This window comes from Orbicella faveolata, unplaced genomic scaffold (genome assembly GCF_042242905.1).
Source record: "Orbicella faveolata isolate gen_17 unplaced genomic scaffold, um_ofav_v1 contig_34, whole genome shotgun sequence".
NCBI lineage: Eukaryota > Metazoa > Cnidaria > Anthozoa > Scleractinia > Merulinidae > Orbicella > Orbicella faveolata.
In genome coordinates, this window is record NW_028301563.1 from 33,348,692 (window position 1) to 33,369,120 (window position 20,429).

Consider the following 20,429-nt stretch of genomic DNA (forward strand, 5'->3'; position numbering starts at 1 on the left):
AACAAATAAATCATTGTTCAAGGTAGACATATTTTTCTAGTTACCGTTATTGTTACCCACTGAATATTGGTTGATTATATTTCATACAGATATAGGAAGAAATTTTACTCCTGCTCACTACTGATTTACTAAGTATCTTTGCCAAAACCCTTCTGCAAAGAATTCATTGTTCAAGTTACACATATTTTTATAGTTACTGTTATTGTTCACATTGAAAAGGAATTACTCCAGTCAAGAATATTTTGTATCAAGTTTATGGCATATAACATTATTTTCTAACTCGTTCAATTTACAGTTCCAAATGAAAACAGTTTAAATGTGTAAATGAGAAACAAATTTTAATACATACTTGAAGTTAGAAACTTTGGTATCTTGTCAAGATACACATTGTATAAGGATAAATTTTCCAATAAATGAGTATCGTTGTCATTTATAATTCCCAACATCTATCAGATTAATGACTTATCAAATCAACAGTAAAAAATAATTTCCTCTCACCTTTTAGAACAGCACCTCTATTTTGCTACTACCTACATTTTCAACCACTTTCCCCACCCCACAAACAACAAAGCATTTTCAGCAATTTCCCAATATGGGTCAAACAACTCCGTAAGCCTAACGATTGGGCCATTTTTCTAAAACACCACTTGCTGTAGTAATGATTACAAATCATCCAGCGAGGGCCTACTCTGGACACCCGTACCCTCCAAAGATGAAAAAATTTCCAGACCTGTTGACTGTTCAATTCAGTTCCCACCGTTTTATCGACGTTCGACAGCACTCATTTTCATAATGAAATTCCTAGTATATTTTTGTTTTTTCTTTCAAATAGCCAAATCTTTAACTGAAAAAGAAAACGTTCTTGTTGATGCAATTTCTAATTTCTTCAATAAACCGCGTCAGCAGACAATCACGGTATATGTATTCAACAAAACAAGTTCAAGACTTGATTGGATGCTTTAATACAACTAACGTGATTCCCTAAAGGCGGGTCTCAAAGAGGGAATTAGACATTGGGAATTAACAGTAAAAGTAATGGAAAAAGATTTCTTCCCGCCTAGATAACAACGAACACAAACGGAAAACAACGCGTTATTTTCACCCTGCTCTATTTTATTGTAACAAGCTTTTATAACGGTGTGTCTGACACTAGTATTTATTTTCTACGTTAGCACTCTCAAAAGACAATTCATAATTACTACAAACAAAAAAATTCTTACTCTATCATACATTCTCAATCTACTTTTTCTAAACTCACTCAACCCAGACTAATGAGAAATCAAAACCAGCTGGAATCCTGTAACTTGGAAACCTATCCTGGTATGATGTTCGCGGAATTCAATCAATTGAAACTCAGCATCAAGATTCTCCTTCCTAAGGGATAATTTCACGCTTCAGCGCGTGTACAAGTCATAGCGTGACTATAAACTACTACCTTGTTCATTTTTTTACAGACCCACATGTAGTTCAACAACTACAGACTGTGATTTGTAAAAGCAGAATGACTGATACCAAACTTTAACAGAAGATGTCAACGAATTTATCGAGAAAATCTCGTATTTAGTAATGAACATTGAATTTCTTATTCGGCGCGAAGGATTTAATCTAGACACACACACGTCTTATCTACTTTTATCCGATTGTTGGATAAACAATGTATGTATTAATCAAAACATACGAAAGGAATTCTAATGACAAACATTACTCCTATCGCAGCGTTTTCATGACTGACATGAAAGACTTAAAGGAAAATTCCTTCCAGTAGTCATTAGCTCGGCAAACGTTATAGCTTGTTACAACGCGGAGCCGTAAAACTATCCTTTAATGGCAATTATCAAACAAGTAAGCCGCTCAAAGTAAACTGTTTATCTTAGACTAAGGATACGTGCCTACTCGATTTTGTACTAACCTATTGATTGACATATCATCGGTGATATTGAAATTTTCAGACTATATCTCGCTTCTATAATTTACCAACAGTTTGTTTATACCCTTATATAATTGCAAAGGTTTAGTTGTTCTGTACAGGGTGTGTAAAACTAAGACTCCAAGCTCTGCGATTTCTTCAGGTAGTTTCATAAAAGACTTCGACTTCGTCAGGTCGGAAGTTGTAATAACTACCCGCCAGGAATGATCGTGTGAAGGAGGATGCATAGCTGTTGCCAGCTGGCGGGCTGTAGGTGTATCCAGGGTCTGAGTAGGAGTTGGTGTTTGATGCAGCGTTGTTTGCGATGTAAATATCATGTGCTTGTCCAAATGATGGTCCACGATCAGAGCAGCTGTAGATGGAATAGCTTCTATGATAACTATACGGTCCTGTTTGATCTAGCTTTAGTGGCTGCCAACCAGGCTTGTTAACCAATGAAAAGAGAAAGGCTGCTGAATCATAGCGCCATGAACAACTGGAACCTAATTTGAAATACACAATGGAAAAAGAAGTCCAACATTAATGATGTTTATTGACACTTAACGATGTATTACAATGTTAATTTGACTGTTTCAGAAAATTTTGTCATTATTCTAAGCTCGGCATAATTTCTTGTACTGCTAATTTTAAGTTCTCTTGCTCCTGTATGTAAAATGTGTCCTAAGTTTTTCATAATTTCAATTCTCGGATGAGCAAGGCCGGTGGGAGACTGGAACCACTGCCCCGATTTCTGACTACATGTAATATAATAATAATAATAAAAACAATCTTTAAAGAGGAAGCGCCCGTCACGTAATACGTGGTTTTCAGGGAGGTCCTCCATAAAAATAAAAAGTATTAAAATCTAAAATAAGAAATACAAATATCACAGATCTAAAATATAAAATATAAAATATACAATAATTAAAACTACTAAAGATTAGCGAAAAAACTGAGTAACGACGTTTCGGTGTCATCCTGGCACCATTTTCAAGTTAAAAAATATTTGTGCGAAAAGTAAACTAATTTATACCAATGGTAGAGGTGCGAAATTGAATAAATTAAGATTAAGATAGCTGTTCAATGTTCATGTTCATTCCAATGAGGTGTCAGACACTGGTAATGAGTTCAGTGTCTGTTCAAAGCCTAAACAAATACTTTTGCGCGAATGGAGTCTGACTGTGTGTTAAGGCTCGGTTTCTTCTTGCGAATCCACAACATTTCGTAGATCAAGCAATCGAACTTTCCCTGACATTTTCCCAGAATTTCGAACTAACTCCTACCTTCGCCAAAGTTGATCAAACAAAGCATATGAAATGGTCAAAGGCTTCCGAGCAATTTTCAACTAATGTCATCGCAGAAGAACTAAGGGCAAAAGTAAAGCAAAATGCGACACTGAAGAAGGAACTTAACGGAATCTACGTTGAAATACGCCGGAATTGTTCATCACTCCAATACATGTGCATCCTGAGAACGATGGTTAACCTCCGCAAAAAGTACTATCAGAAAATGATGAGCGGCCATATCAACAAAATCATGAAGCTGCTAAACAAAGATCACGATGTGGACAAACATATCCAGAACATTTCCTCCTACAAGCTTTCATTCTTCCAGAAGCTTGTTCTGTGTCGAGGTTTGAAGTTTTCCTTGCCGCAACGCATCTCTTCAATGGACATTCAAGTTAGCTTCGAGAAAGCCTTCTGGCAACTGGAGCCTTCATTATCCGATGATAAGAAGGAATTAGCTGCGGCGACCCTTCGATCGATCGCGCTTAACTACATCGAGTGCAAAGCCTCCAAACCACCGAAAGCGCTACAAAGAGCTATTGAGCAACTAAAACGAAGAGATGACATCGTAATCACGAAACCAGATAAAGGTACAGGAGTAGTTGTTATGGATAAGGCAGAATATGTTCGCCTTTTGAGTGAATCTTCCATCAACGATACAGCTAAATTTACCGCCGTAAGGTCGGAGAGACCCAAGACGCGTGGACGACCGCTCAAAAACTACCACCCTTTACTGCAGAAAGAGAAACACCTTGAATCTGTCGTGCGCAAAATTCTCCCAAAACAGATTGCCGACTCAGTTTGCCCGAAAGGATCACGACTCGCCCATCTTTATGGTCTGCCAAAGACTCATAAAGAAAAACTGGCGATGAGGCCCATTCTATCCGCCACAAGTACTTACAACTTCGCCCTCGCGAGATGGCTCGACGATAAACTGAAGCCCCTGTCGATCAACAGCTACACAATATCTGACACATTTTCCTTCGCTGATGAGATTCGCAATCTGAGCCTCAACGAATCTGACATCCTAGTATCTTATGATGTCTCTTCGCTATTTACGAACGTCCCACTACAAGAAACCATCGAGATCCTTGCTGATAGAGCTTTTGTTGACAACTGGTTCAACAAAACACACCATCTAAACATCAGCAAAGCTGATCTAATTGAACTGTTGTCAGTAGTAACAAAGGACCAGCTATTTCAATTTAACGGTCAACTCTACCAACAAATTGATGGACTAGCGATGGGCTCTCCCTTGGGTCCCCTAATGGCCAATACTTTTCTTTGTTCTATCGAGGAAAAGCTACAAAACGAGAACAAGTTGCCAGACTTCTACAGACGCTACGTGGATGATACACTAGCCACAATGAAAGACATACCAACCGCAGAAGCCTTTCTGAAGACTTTGAACAACTGTCATCCGTCCATATCCTTCACCATGGAGATCGCATCTAACGGTAAGCTACCATTTGTCGGCATTGAAATATGCAAGAAGGGCTGCAAGCTGGTAACAAGTGTTTACCGTAAACCCACAAACACTGGTCTCCTCTTACACCACCAAAGTCATGTCGACAACCGCTATAAAAGATCTTTAGTTAAAACCATGTTAAATCGTGCTTACCGCTTGTCCTCAACATGGGAACTTTTCTCAACAGAATGCGAACACCTTAAACTGATCTTTTCTAACCTCAAGTACTCAGATTCTCTTGTGAACTCCACCATCACCCGTTTCGTTAATTCAGTGATGTCACCAGGCACAAGATCGACGCCTCCAACAGAGAATATCTACCGCATTGTCCTGCCTTTTAAAGACCAGAAATCAGCGGACATAGTAAAGAAACATCTCACGGACTTGAGTAATAAACTTTGATCACAAACTACAGCCGGTGTTCAGAAGCCGTAAAATTGGCGATGATCTCAAAGTACAAGAGCCAAAACCACCTTTGATCAATCAACAGTGCGTTGTTTATAACTATATATGTGATCTATGTGATGCAGAATACGTCGGTTACACTAGCCGTCATCTTTACAAGCGCATTGAGGAACACCGATTTACCGCCATCGAAAAACACCTTCAAAATGAACACCGAGTTGATACAGTTGGTGACCTGACTAACAACTTTAAGATCCTAAAGAAATGTCAGGGAAAGTTCGATTGCTTGATCTACGAAATGTTGTGGATTCGCAAGAAGAAACCGAGCCTTAACACACAGTCAGACTCCATTCGCGCAAAAGTATTTGTTTAGGCTTTGAACAGACACTGAACTCATTACCAGTGTTTGACACCTCATTGGAATGAACACGAACATTGAACAGCTATCTTAATCTTAATTTATTCAATTTCGCACCTCTACCATTGGTATAAATTAGTTTACTTTTCGCACAAATATTTTTTAACTTGAAAATGGTGCCAGGATGACACCGAAACGTCGTTGCTCAGTTTTTTCGCTAATCTTTATTGTTAACTGTATTTCCAAATTTAATCTTATAAAAACTACTAAAACTACCAAAACTACCTACTGTCCTAAAAAAACTAATTACAAATAATTATCTATTAACAATACGTCGTACATCTAAAAATATTTTCTAAAAATGTTTATCCATTAAGAACCTTGTAAGGTTTTTCTTAAGAATTGTGCATGGCATTGGCTTTCATAAAAATACTGGGAGAGACATCCAGTCATGTGATTTCCATGCGACATTTTATAACTTACGTAAAAAATAGTTTTCTCAGCTTTGCATGCATGAAACATCATTCTTCAGATCAAAACCACTCAAATCCATTACTTTGTCGTCTGAAATCAGTCATACAGCTTATTATACCCAGTTCTAAAAATACAAGTTTCTATTCGCCTGTTTATCATGATCGATGTGTTAACCAGAAAGTTCTTAGTATCACTGACTTACTTTCCTTTTTCTGGGTGACCCTTTTTTCTGTTCCCTTCCTTTAATGATTCGAAGTCATTATAGCAAGTTACCGCTTCCTATAAAGGTCTTCCATCCCGCAGTTATTAAATGAGTTAGGAGACATATAAACCAAGTAAATTATACATCGTGGAAGTAAGGTAAGCCATTTTGTTAAGAATTTTCCAGCTCTTAAATTTCCTAAACCATATTGTAAAATATTCCATTTCAAAAATTCGTTTTAAAATTCTCTATGACCGCTATTGCGCAATATAATCATCGCTGACCCACAGCTTGAGCTTGGGTTACCTGTTATAAAATGAAATTGATCATAGCACTTACTCCATGACAGACTTGTGTATCCTCCAAAAATATATTTCCCAACACGAATGATTGTGACAGTTGGACCTTTGCCGTCACACTTTGAATGGAAGGTATAGGAAGACCAGCCATTTACAGTTGCCTGGTAACAGCGATTCCAGTAAGAGGATTGGCGAGTCACAGGCTTTAACCATTTATCCAGCCATGTCAAAAAATTCTGGCTGTTTCCCACAATGCTGGAATATTTAAGACCCGCTGCAAAATTAACATATAAGCACGTTTTTTGGATCCATTTTATACCTAGTGTATGTTTTAATGGGTCATGTTGAAAGTTGGTTTCGCTAAGAATTAATAACACTGTCATCTTCTCCAGTTATAAGGTGACCATCTTTACTTTCACCGCAAATGTGACGCTGACCAAAGGTGTATTGTTTGTTCGGCGACACATTTTAAAGGTGGTCGTTATATGCCACCGTACAACTTAAGATATTTTTATCTGGAATATCACGTCCTACATTTTGGGTCGCAGTGATCAGTACTCTTAATAGATGATTTTAAATCCCGAACAGGAAAATATTCGGATAGTATTTGTCAGGAAAACGTAACATCATAACCAATGTTCAGCGCCAAAGTCAGAATTCCCAATGGAAAAATTACCGGCAGACAAACTCACGAAATTTGACAGCTTTTACAAATATTAAAATTTTGGAAAATGTTTTTTTTATGGCTCAATTTCACATAGGCTCTTTTCGCTCCACCCCAAACCCCCACCCCTTTCTATCTGAATAGGGTTAATGTTAATGTCAAAGCGTGTTCGTAGTAGCCAGGAGGTAGCAAACAACATTACTGAGTCGTGTCCTCTTTTTATTGCAGCTGTAACAGTCCTTGCAGTTTGGCAAACTTATCCGAGATGGGAAAGGAGAAATCTGATTGGCTCCCTGAGCGGTCCGAGTTTTGTAATATTAACAGCTGAGATGCACCATCCATAAATTAGTTTTGGCGAATTGTTTTTCTTTAAACCATCTCACGAAAAGAGCAGGTTGTAACTAAGATGAAATCTCAGGGTTTTTTGTTCGTTTTTTGACATCATAGTTGGGGGACAATTTTAGCTTAACTCTAACCACTACTACCAAAATTGAAGCACAATTAACGTGAAATACTCACCTGGCGCGGTGTACCTACAAGTTTTGCCGTCTCCTGATAAAGGATGGTTACATGTACATGTGTATGATCCTACAGTGTTTGTACATGAAGCTGAACGGTGGCAGTCGTGTACACCGCTGACACACTCATCGATATCTGTGGGTAATAAGGAACAGGGTAAAACATAAATTGTTGTTTACTTGTTCAACAAAAAGTGCTTTATGTTCTGAAGTAAGGAGTTTTCGTGGTATTGATATAAGTAGTACTTTATCGTAAATTTGATAGTACGTGTCGTGATTAGAGGTTCACGATGTTTATTAATAAAACCTCTCAAGGGAAATAGTTCTGGTTGTAGAGTGTTGTCATGGCAACCATATTGCTATTCCTGGTCAGAGGAATATGTTTGCATATCAAAAGAACCCGTTTTCCAAAGGAAGGTGAGAAGTTTCATTGTTTGGGAACCGTGACCTCCATGAACCGTGTTGGTTCTCAGTTAGTTATCTTTGTGAAAATTCCTAAAAGGGCGTCGTTTCTTAAGACCCGAGATCTCTAAATTTTAAACAGCATATTGACCAGCAATTAAATGTACAAATAGACAAAACTGATTGCTAATTGTTCACACCTTGGATGTTTTCCGTGAATAGAACCAAAATACATGTTAATTTCCCCCTTTTTATGTTTTACATCCAAAAACCAGACCAAAAAAGAACATAAATATCTTTTACGTACTATAAATTTGTAAGGCGAATAGCCTTTTCGACCAATACCTTTTGTAGTTCTTGTTAAGTAAAAATAACTTACCAGTGCAATTTTTGCCATCGCCTGAATATCCAGCTTTGCACGCGCAAGTGTAAGATCCACGAGTATTGTTACAAGCAGCATTGACATTACAGCTATGAGAGTTTGAAGAGCACTCGTCTATGTCTAAAACAGGATTAAAGGAGTAAATAAATACACGTTGAGCTGTCGTTAGTCTGACCATTTCATCTTAGAAGCATATAGCTTGACAACAGTCCGTCAAAATTTTACGGCAAGTAGTCAGTACCTTTCAATGAAAAATAAATTTATTTTACTTTCCACAATCCCTAACTAATTCTCACCTGCTTTGGGATGATTTATATTACCCCGGTTCTAAGCCTTGGCGCCGGCTTCGAAATTGTTAAAAAAAAATGTTGAACTTTTCTCTATTATTATTCTCATCGCACAAGAGCGGTTGATTACAGTTTTTTTAAGCTCACCAAAGCAGGAAAAATTTCATAGTTGTTGAAAATGAAGTGAGATTGCTCAGTACATTCAGCATCAACATCAAATGTATTGCTGCTTAGGTTTTGTTTGTTCGTTTGTTTGTTTGTTTGTCTCTTACCGTTGCAAGTTTGTCCGTCTCCGGTATATCCAGCTCTACACTTACAGGAATATGAGCCCACGGTATTCGCACAATCTGCATTCACGTCACAGTTATGAGTGTTGGTGGAGCATTCCTCCAGATCTACAAAAATAAAATTTGGAAAAAATGAAATAGTCATCAAATGCATGAATAATGTTTACAGTACTGGTTTGTGACAACTTATTTAAAAATTAACCATGGAACCTTTTTGAGCGCGCAAGATTATTCCTGACTAAATTCTGGGGAGTCAAATAATTTTTATTAGTAGATTTACAAAACAAGAGATTTATCACCTGTAAAACAAGTAAAGTTGAAGCAGTTATCACATGGTACGTCATTCCAAGTGTATCCATGCCTCACGCCAAGAGTGTGCACACAGTCTTCGTTGTTCCAGTTGTTTGGTTGCTTTGGAGCCCAGAACCTAAAACTGCTAATTTCTTTGTTTGTCCACACAAAAGAGCCTTCAACACTGCGGTCATTCAGCCCTATCCACGATCTATCGCCAGCGTGGCGGTGCTGAATAAATACGTTTTCCTCCTGGTTGTGCACAGTCACCAGATCAGAGTTCATCTCAGAACAGTTTGACTCAGCAGTCAACCATGTGGCGCATGCGGGGCTTGAGAAGTAGCAATAACCACCAAAGTAAGTCCATCCTGGCTGACAAATGTCTGTAGATGTAAACAAAACTAAATCCTTAAAAAGTGAGAGAAATTATTAAGAATGTCTTGAGTGTTTTTAAAGGAAATAATTGCGTGTCAGGTTTCTGCAAAGCCTCCACATGTTTTGGCATTTTACTCCTGACTAAAACATTGGACGTCGTTTGTTATGAAATTAACTTCTGAGCATAAAAATAAAAAAAAAAGCGCCTGCTTAAATCTTATTTTTAACAATATAAGACACAGAAGTTGCTTAAATATGAATACTAAATCTAGAGAATAGTAAATTTAACGATGAATTATTTTGTCCTTACCTGACAGGACAGTGTATGAGATAGACAGTGGATCATACTTTGTGTCGTACAACTCTTTTAAACAAACTCGGACACCGGTCCGAAAAGAACAAAATAATCGAAAAAATAATTTTCACAACACTAACGGTGATATTCTGAATATTATTTAATTTCGTGGGTTTTCATTCTAGTAAGACATATCAATATCATCATATTTTCCCTTAGTGAGTCCTTTGTAGATATCCCTCATCGCTCTGTACAACAGGAAATGTTTTTGTCGATTACAACTTCCGCCATCTTGGAGACGCCGTTTTGGATTTTACGATTTTTCCGGGATTTAAGTCGATGAAAATTAAAACAATATGATAATGGATGTAAAAAGGTACCATATTAATTTTGCATTGTTGTTTAAAAAAATTGGAAGAAACGAACAACTCTGTCAAATAGACGAGATTTGATTCGACCGGCGTGTCAAAAATGCAGTTGCTATGGATATCCCTAAGGAAGTGAGGAAACAGAATTACCTCCACCCAAGCAGTTATTCCATTGTGTACTGGTTGTTTATTTCCACCGCTAGATGAATGGTTCGCGGAAACAAATACATTCGGGGTGCTGTTGTACTTCTCAGTGAAGCGGATGTCCTAAAGAAAAACTCTAATTGAGCGGGCTGTTATCTAACTTTGATTCTACTGGCAAACGAAAGAATGAACCTACAGTATAGTTTAAATTAACATTTTTTCTGTAGGATCTGTACACTAACTCTTGAAACTTTTGAAAAAGTAGTTCTAGGCAAGCTCTCAAATAAGAAGAATGAGATACCAACCTTGCAATAGGCATTGTTGTAATCTGCAGGTGGATGTTGGGCGTTAGCAAAATAGACAGAACTGTGTTCTGTAAAAAGAGGCTTGTGGAGAGAAGAAAACGCCAACCATTTCTAAAAGAGAGAAAAATAAATAAACGTTAACAAGACAATTAAGATAGAAATAGCATTTTTTCACAAAATTAATTGAGATAACCATTTAGTAAACGTCTAAATCCAGGTCTGTTTTTTCTAAATATGTGTGGATGGTAACTTACATAAGAAACTAAGTAGGCAGCGCATAAGACTGGCTTCTGGAGATGAACTAAATACTCCGAAGTGTAAATAAACTATAGTACGCGAAAAGATCTCTCAGTTCTTCATGGGTGGCGAGTAAAGGAAGGTGTAGACACTTACAGTATAAACATCGTCGTGAGATCCTGCGTAGTTCTGCAGCTCTCTCAAACAAACTTTAAAGGAGGATTGCGTGACGTCTTCAATCCACACACTGGCAGCGTCACGCTTGAGTCCTGCTCGATAGTGCGCAGCAGTAACAAACACTGAAGGTATCACTGAAAACTTTCCCTGCATAGAAAACAAACAAAACACAAGCTGTTACCGTTGATGTTCATCTTACTGATGTTGTTGCTGCTCTTACCCTAGAGCTGTTTAACAGTAACGAGGATTTGAAAACCTAGTGCGGGTTAATGCTCTAATGGCTTAGTGAGAACCGACATTTTAGGTCCATTAGTCCCAACGAAATCATATTATCTTGAGCTTAATCCGATAACTATAGGCTACTCAAAATTATTCTTCTAGAACTTGAGTTGTGAAACGAAACGAAAAAGTATCTACCGATGGAAAATTGACAGATTTACAAGTCGTTCCAGTCCACCATTGTGATATCCGTACTTCCCCGGCAACACCACCCACTGGAGCCCCTTGGTACGTCATCCAATCAACTGTCACGTTAGCTTTTGATTTCCGCTCATTGTAGCCTGCCGCCATCACACACGCAGTGAATCGATCATAACTGACATTCTCAACCCACGACACAGCGGCATCGTGTACATATGACTTGTCACTTGTGTCGATATGATTGACAGTGATCTGGACTTCAAGTGGTTTGTCAGGATAAAACACATAAGGCTTGAGGCCAATTACTTCATAATGAGAATATCCCAGTGAAGGAATGTGTGGCATGTGACGGCGACCTCGCTGGAAAGGAAATCCTTTAAAAAAAAATAATAGTACAAAAGACAAATCAGAACAAACGATTTAAACTTTCCATGTTTTTTCATCGTAATCATCATCGTCTTCTTGGACATCGTCAGAAATTTCAGCCTAAAACAATTTCTAACCTTCACAACTACCAGGGTGTTGCACAGAGAAATTCAGTCTCTGAATGCACATTTCCTGTCGAAACAAACACTCATTGTCGTATGTTGTGCCATTTGATGAGCAGACTGGTTCTTGGTATGATGGACAACTGTCAACAGCAACGCAGCGAGCATCATTTGGTCCAAACGCTTTACACAGGCAGTGATAATGACATGTCACGTCGATGCAAGGATCCAAGTCTGGCAAGGCATATAAACAATTGTCAAGAAACGATTTGATATTCTAGCACACACTTGCTTGATAGTTATCCACACTTCTGCCTTCTCAGTGTGAGCTCGCGAGCTTTTTTAAAGATTATTGCAGTGAACAACATCGCAGAGGGGAAAAGGGGATACTGGAAAGAGAATGTTAAATATACCGAGTGATTTTTCAATCTCCAAATAGAATCTTTTTGCCTACCTCCAGTGACCATGTAGTCGACAGTGATAACATCTTTATTGTTGGCGTCGCTGTTGTAATTCCTCACACACACTTGTGCATCACTTGTAGATGTATGCTGAATAAAACCAAAAATTAATTAAACCCGGCCTGGTTCATGTTGTTATAGTGCTGGCATGGTTTTTTTTTTTTTTTTTTTTTTTTTTTAAATCATATGAGCAAAAGTTACAGTGCAACTAGAACTCGCTGGAATCGCTTTGAAACGGCCCCAAAACAGCACACAAACGCAAGTAACAAACAGAAGACTTAAAATGATTTCTTTCCATATCTCGAGCTGTTATGTGCAATTGTTACATTCCCATTCAAACTCTTAAATTTACCCTCTTATGCAATGTCATATAATTTTCATGGCTTCTAAGGGGTATGGGATATCTCTGCCATTACCTGAGAGTTTAGCAAAACGCAGACAAAGGTCACAACAGGTAATCCTTACCTCAACCCAAGCGGTAACAGCGTTACAACGTGACCCAGAGAGATTAGAATTGTTGTTCTTGTCACTGTGTTTTGGCGTCACTAACACTACAGGACGAGCATAAAATGCTTCAGTGAAGTTCACTGTCTGCAATGTTAAAGAAAAAATAACTTAATAACGGCTAAATCATGTTCTGCGAGTCTCTAGCACAGCTAAGACTGATAAATAGTTGGTATTTGTCTTTATAATCCGCTGACCTGATTCAGGTATGTTTGGATTCCAAATCAGAGCGGCTTTGATTTGAACAAGAGGAAAAGTATGTTTGATCAATTGGTCACCAAAGATAAAATTGGGTCTCAGAAACTATTTATGACAGATTTTGTGGGCCTACAGCTCAAATAGTTCCATGTTAACAGTCAATTTTGACTTCCCGCATTGTTATAAAAGCATTGCTGTTTTTGCCCTTTTGACGCCCTGTTATAAAGAGGATTTAGAAAAGAAAAAATAATGCCGCAGGCTGGCAATAATTATTCTTACTTGACAGAAAGCGTAGTTATCCTGATGAGATGGTGAGTTTGTATTGGTAAACACGAGACTGTCGTTTATGGTAAAGTTGTCCACCTGCAGATTTGTAAACGCCATCCAATTCTACAGAAGAAATAAAAGATATTGTAGTTAAAACCTGTCAATTATTAAAGAAATAAAAACATGCACAATTAAGGACTGTTTTAACCAACGTACAAGAGTACATGAAATTATCGGCAAGATACGCAAACCCAGTAAGATGTTGATAATTAGCCTTTTTTCAGGAGAAAATCTCTAAAAGAAGCAACTCTCCTTGTGTATGCATTCAACTGCTTCCAGTCAACGGTTCCTACCACATGGTTTCTACAAGTAGCTTGAGGTTTATCAAAGAGCTAACAAAAACATATTTTCTCTGTGTTGTTTTCTTTCGAAAGCCAACGACTGGATTGATGTTTTATACTGGTAGAAAAAAGACTCATCTGGAACAGCTTGAAAATGGTAGATGATCAGGTACGTCACATGGGAAATTGACCTCTGATATGTTTGGAACATCGTAACGCATGTAAATATTTTAGAATAGTGTTCTAAATAACAAAAATTAATTGTTGTTTAATCCTGACAATTATCAAAAAAATAAAAATATGTCATTTCCTTTCAGACCATCCATTTAATGATTGTTTTCACCAACGCATAAGAAAAATTATAAGTAAGATACACAGACCAAGTAAGATGTTGATATTTTTGCAGGAAAAAAATTCTATAAAAGAAGCAACTCTCTTTGTGTGTATATTCAGCTGCTTGTAGATTAGCTGGGCCTATTTACGGTTTCTACCACATGGTTTCTACAAGTAGCTTGGAGTTTATCATGAGAGCTACCAAACACATATCATGTTTCCTTTATACTATTTTCTTTAGAAAGCCAACGTTTGATGTTTAACACTGGTCCAAAAAAAGTCATCTGGAACAGCTTGAAAATGGAAGATGATCAGGCACACGTCACATCTTAAGGTAGCCTCTGATATATTTGGTAACACCGCAACGCATGTAAATATTTCAGAATACTGTTCTTTAGTCCGGGGTCATTATGGTTTGCATTCAACTTTGATGAAGTGCATATCTTTGGCAGAGCCTAGTTGATTAGAATGACAAGTGACAGAAAACGAAATTTAAATTTACTCACTATCTTTATGCCTTTATGGGGTCCATCGAAAATCTTTGCTTCTCTGAGACAAATTTTAAAATTGTCCACGCGCAACTCCTCCACCCACACGGCCATGGCGTCTTGAGGTCTCTTGGGAACTTGGTGACTAGCAGTTACAAATATGGTTGGAGGAGTAGAAAACCGCTGAAATGAAATAATGAGAGAAGTTAAGATTAGTAAGTTAAGCGAGTGAGTGGGTGAATGATCAAATAAACAGATCAGCGAATATCCAAATGACCAATAATGAGTGAACGAGTTAATGCTTGCTGGAACGTCATTTGTTCCTCAACTTACAGACATTTTGAGATTGAAAAAATTGACTAAACGTTTGGGATGGTAAAAATACAAAATGCCTCAAATAACAATAAAAGCGAGTCACGCAACACGCTACACGCCACAGAAAGTGTAAATATTTTCACAGTGAGAGCCCGCCGAGGATATTTTAATTATTCGAACGAAAAAATACGCTTAAAGCTAAAAACCATTTATCAGCTTATTGTTAATCGGTTTTTCATCTTTTGCATTAGGAATATTTGTGTTTAACGACCAAAAATAATCTCTGTAGTTTCAGTTGATAAACGCTTCTCAATTTCAACAAATTTCAACATAGCGACATTTTACTCATGTTTTGCGATTGCCTTGAAACAGTCTGCTATACAGGCTTAATTAGTCTCCAGTTGCTAGGCAACTTTTGAATTACAAGGCAATTGTTGCAACTTCTTACTAAAAGAGGAGCCTTTTTAGTGTTTTTCTTCAGTTATTGAACAATGTTCCGTATCAGTTAAATATTTATCCCCCTGACGCTATTTGTTTCCAATACTTCTTGCTGAGCAATCACGCCATATTTTGATGCTGAGCTTTTGCACAAGTCACGTTTCAAAATGGCAGATTATTCACAATTTTCAGTAAAGGAAAATTCAATACCTGACTCGTAAATTACACGTTGAATTTCACGGGGAAAACCGATATTGCACAAATCGCGAAGTGAAGCGAGTAAACGAAGCGAGAAAACACTGACTGACGTTTAACAACGTCGAACAAACCGTTTTAAGTAAAGAATAATTTTATACTCAAATTCAAATTGAAATACAAGCTAAATTTTCAATATTAAAGTCCTTCGAAAGAACAACGAGAAGAGAATAAAAAGTCCGATTGTATTTCTCTCAGCAGAAAAGCTTACCAAGAACCGCCGTTGTACCATACTGCAAGTTGATAGAAATATTTACTGAAGAGTTGTTAAACGGTGCCCCAGTAAACAGTCAACCGAGAGCTCTCCCTGTAAATCACAAGTGATTGTTGCGTTGACTGCTGGTGGCGAGGCAGGTCCGCTGTTGACTTCGCAATTTCTCGTAAACCTTATGTGGAGCTGGAGCCGCTTCTAGTGTTAAGCAGTAGCACTAAATGCAAACACATCCCGCTTGTTTGACACCCTTCGTCGTTTTCCCAGAGGCTGTAACTTGAATTGAATCTGCGTTAGCGTGACCTGTCAGCTCTGAGATTTCTGAGCGGATGAAAGTCGTCGCGTATTCTTTGAATACGACTGTTTTACGGCCGCTTGAGTTTGTGAATTTGCCATCCTAGGACACGGTTGAGGCGATGTCCTTCGTTTGCTTTGCAAGTGTATTTCGGCCCACTGGAACCATCTTATACAAGATATTGGATGTTGGACCTTCACTGGAGTGAGGAAAAAATTTTCAGGAACTCAAAATCAATGCTGTACTGTAACTGTACCTTTCTTTGTATTCAGGTGAGGTAAAGTTCACTTCAGAGAAAGTTGCCATTTGGTAATCTATATATGTCACAATTGACCCTGTAGCTTCTTCGGCAGCTGAACTTTGCTTTGAGGCTTTCTGTTCGCTTGCGTCGGCCATTTTCTCGTCCAAATCACGGTTATGATTTTGTCGTTTTCTGGCACTCGGAATCGTAAGCGGCTTCTTATATCTCTCTAAAAAGTTGTACTTCAGTTCAAAGCAGGGAGAAACTTCATTTTCACTTCCACTTTGAAAAAGACTTGTGTTTGTCTTTTGCTTCGTAGACTGCGACAGTCGTTTTGAAAACATGATTAAAAGGTCAATGTTGTTTTGTTGTCACTCCTGTGAACAATCACACAAAGTCTCGTTTTCAAGAGTCGTAATTCCAAGCTAAATATCTCGCCGTGGTAAACAATTAGAGTGCGAGAATTCTGAGCTATGTGATTCTTCCAATTTGGCAATTTTAGACCGGCGCTTTTGATGCTATAAACACGGCCTCGTTACTTGAAGTAAAGCTCTTTTCTGCACCATTTCCTTTCAAAAATTTTATCAAATTTTTGACAAATTCTGCACACAAAAAACTGGCAGACCTTTAGGCAGTTCTTGCCAGTAATTGTCAACTTTACGCATTTATTTATTTATGTATATATCTGTTTTGCATTTTAGGGGAAATTCTGAGTGCGTGGCCAGGTCTTATTCCTTGAACTATTTCAATTTCACGCGAAAACCTGATATATCACACGAATAGCGAAATGAATCTAGAAAGCGAAGCGGGAAAACACTGATTGATATTTAACAACGTCGAGCAAACAGTTTTATAAATTAAGAAATATGTTTACACTCAAATCAAAATTGAAATGCAAGTTAAATTTTCAGTGTTCAAGTTCTTCGAAAGAACAACGAGTCGAGAATAAAAAGTCAAAACGTATTTCTCGCAGCAGAAAAGCTTACCGAGAACTGCCGTAAACAGTCAACCGAGAGCTCTCGCCCTAAATCAGAAGTGATTGCCGGTTGCATTGACTGCTGGCGGCGAAGCGGCCCACTGTTGACATCGTAACTTCTCGTTAACTTTGCGTGAAGCCGGACGCGATGTCCTTCATCTGCTTTGCAAGTGGAGCCGGTGAAGCCACTTCTAGTGTTAAGCAGCAGCACTAAATGCAAACCCAGCCAGCTTCTTTGACGTCCTTCGTTGTTTTTCCAGAGACTGTAACTTGCAATTGAATCTGGGCTATATAGCGTGACTTGTTAGAGCGGATGAAAATCGTCGAGTAGGCTTTGAGTATGACTGTTTTACGGCCGCTTGAGTTTGTGAATTTGCCATCCAAGGACGCGGTTGAGGCGATGTCCTTCGTCTGCTTTGCAAGTGTATTTCGGCCGACTGGAACCATTTTATACAAGATATTTGATGTTGGTTTCTTTACTGGAATGAGGAAAAAAAATCCCAGGAAAATTGTGACTTTTAGGAGATGGCCTACATAATAAAAATGAATACTTTTCGTTGTATTTGATGAGGTAATGCTCTCTTTGAAAGCTGCCATTTCGGCTTCTATATATGTCGCAACTGCGGCTGGAGCTTCTTCGGCTACTGAACTTTGCCTTGCGGCTTTCTCCTCGTTTGCTTCGACCATTTTCCTGTCCAAGTTATGAGTTTGTCGTTTTCTGGTAGTCGCTAGCGTAATCAGCCTTTTCTATCTCTCTAAAAACTTGTCCTTTACTTCAAAGCAGGTCGAAATTTCATTTCCATTTTGAAGAAGACTTTTTCGCTTTGTGAAACATGATTAAAAGGTCACTGTTAAGGTTGTTTTGTTGTTTCAGTGCAATATCACGCAAGGCCTCGCTTTCAAGAGTCGCAATTCCACGCTAAATACCTCGCCTGGGTAGCCAATCAGAGTGGGAGAATTCTCTGAGCTCTGCGATTCTTTGGCAATTTTAAACCGGCGCTTTTGACGCTGTAAACAACCTCGTTACTTTAAGAACAACTCCTTTCTGCGCTATTTCCTTTCAAAAATATTGACAACTTTTTGACCAATTTTTCAAACAAAAACACTGGTTAACTATTAGGTTGACTTTTCCAATTGATTGGCATCGTTTGGCTTTTATTTAATTATTTATCTTTTTGCAGTTTTTTAGGAAATTCTGAGTGCGTGGCCAGGCCTAATTCATCGATCTTCAATTTTTACAAACCATTTCCTCATCTTTTCAGTGTCATACACATTAGATTACTTTGTATACTGCAATCAGTTTTAGCGTTAACTAAACATCTTTTAAAAATTTTTGTTTGTGTAACTGATTTGTTTCTTTCTAGTCCACATCCACAATCAGTAATCTCTTTTTCATAAACTCGCGTTTGGCTCTTCGCGGCATGACCAACTGAGGCGAGAACCGTTACTTGCTGTCGGCCGTAAAATGGCGTTTGGAAGTAGATTTTCTTACAACCGAACAGCCCTGGTGAGCTTGTTGTTACGTTTTCTTTTCCGGCCTTGAATCCGAGTGCTATAAAGAAATAAATAAAACGTTTTTCGTCAAAATGAGCGTACCTACAAAGTTTCAACTGAATGCACAGCCGATATCCTAGGAATGGACATGTTGGTTGCCTTAGTAAGAGATTTAATATTCAATTTCCTTGATCTGTGTGCCCCTCCCCCATCTCTCAGTTCGCTTCTTGTCTGATCAACAAAACGTAAAAACGCCTGAGCTTGCCGTGAGAAGTTGAATTAAGGTTTACAGTCACAGAACGTAAAGAGCGGACCCCTACCTTCAGTGGCTGGAGCACCCAGGCAAATCAACAAAAAAATGAGAAAGAAGTGCATCGCGTATTGGTGCTCAGACGACATCTTGCTCCGACTGAAAGGGAACGTCACTCTGGCGCATATTATAATAATCACAAGGGCAATGCGTGACTGGAATGTACCTGTTAGGACATGTCGAATTATAGGATATCAACAAATTGTAAACAGCACGTTTACAAAAATGAGTTATCTTCGGGGTGACGCATATAAGTGACGAGGTGGAGGATGTCAGGCAGAGGAAAATGACCAGTGTAAAAAGGTATGGCGGATTCCTAAGAAATTGACATGACTTCTCCTATCCGACAATTGCATCTTATTTCCATCAAAATAAAATACAAGAATCGTTAGAAATAACAGTGAACTGACCATTATCGGAGTTGCTTTGTGAATGAAAACTACCGACCCCACCCCATTTCCCCTCTCCCCAGTTCCTCGCGGTGCCCCCGTATTCTCCACAAGAAACCAAAATTAAGTCAATCAAGTTGTCAGTTTGAACTTTACACATTTCAATTCTGATCGATTAATGTTCTGTTTTCGCTTTTAGAATTTATACTGCTTTACAGTAAATTTTTAGTTCATTTCAATTTTGAATTGATTTCATGCCAGTTAAATTTCAACCCAGTTATAAAGGAAGTTATGTCGTATTTTAGCTTATCGTTTCAAAGAGGAAAACTCGTAAAGTAACTGGAGATTTGAAAATTAGGAAAGCGTTCTCTTCGATGATTTTCTTCTATAGATGATACAATCATCTGAAAAGTTTCGCAAGTTATTTTCGTCAGACTCGTCATTTATTTTGCGGTATTAAGTCCTCCTGCTCTTAGACCTTCTTAAGTTCTTCGGTTGCTCTTAAGTATTGTTTCAAGACACAGGTCATTGCATTAGGAGATGGATTTCAATTGATTGATGTATTTCTTGGCTAATTTGATCATTTGCCAGTTTCCTCATTTGATATGTGTTTTACTTCATTTTGAATAGTGTCGTTTCTTTTAATCAGGCTCGAAGCTGATGGCGGAATTTGCCATTGCCTTCCTCAACGCATTTTGTTCTTGTAGTTCTTGAAAGCTCTCTGTGTAAAATATAGTTTTAACTCTGCTAGAAACTGCGTGGATTTTAACTTGGTATACATGCATTCCAACTTTCCGTAAGAGGTGCCTTTAGTGGGGCCACCCGGCAAACAATTGAGCTGTGACGAGAGCTGTCAGCTTACACAAGGTTAAAGA

At 38.2% G+C, this 20,429-nt stretch overlaps 1 protein-coding gene across 1 annotated transcript; it reads right to left on the minus strand.

Moving 5' to 3' along the window:
- Positions 1-1,092: 1,092 nt before the first annotated feature.
- Positions 1,093-19,645, minus strand: LOC149105882 (uncharacterized). Its single transcript, XM_089271674.1, has 18 exons — positions 19,176-19,645; positions 17,372-18,913; positions 14,649-14,813; positions 13,481-13,591; positions 12,965-13,090; positions 12,493-12,589; positions 12,054-12,272; positions 11,548-11,924; positions 11,110-11,277; positions 10,717-10,827; positions 10,413-10,534; positions 9,915-10,000; positions 9,238-9,612; positions 8,924-9,046; positions 8,362-8,484; positions 7,582-7,716; positions 6,439-6,672; positions 1,093-2,409 (listed from the first exon to the last, which is right to left on the minus strand). Exons 2-18 carry the CDS (start codon positions 17,435-17,437, stop codon positions 2,066-2,068), a joined length of 2,982 nt encoding a protein of 993 aa, XP_089127800.1. The 5' UTR covers positions 17,438-18,913; positions 19,176-19,645; the 3' UTR covers positions 1,093-2,065.
- Positions 19,646-20,429: the final 784 nt, after the last annotated feature.

What these genes read in the sequence shown, in the direction of transcription:
- LOC149105882 (XM_089271674.1), bottom strand. Translation starts at nt 17,437, where the DNA reads ATGCAACCGGCAATCACTTCTGATTTAGGGCGAGAGCTCTCGGTTGAC. An exon ending in AATCTGTCAATTTTCCATCG is followed by an intron (nt 11,278 to 11,547) that starts GTAGATACTTTT and finishes TTTTCTATGCAG; the next exon opens with GGAAAGTTTTCAGTGATACC. An exon ending in AGACGGACAAACTTGCAACG is followed by an intron (nt 8,485 to 8,923) that starts GTAAGAGACAAA and finishes ATCCTGTTTTAG; the next exon opens with ACATAGACGAGTGCTCTTCA.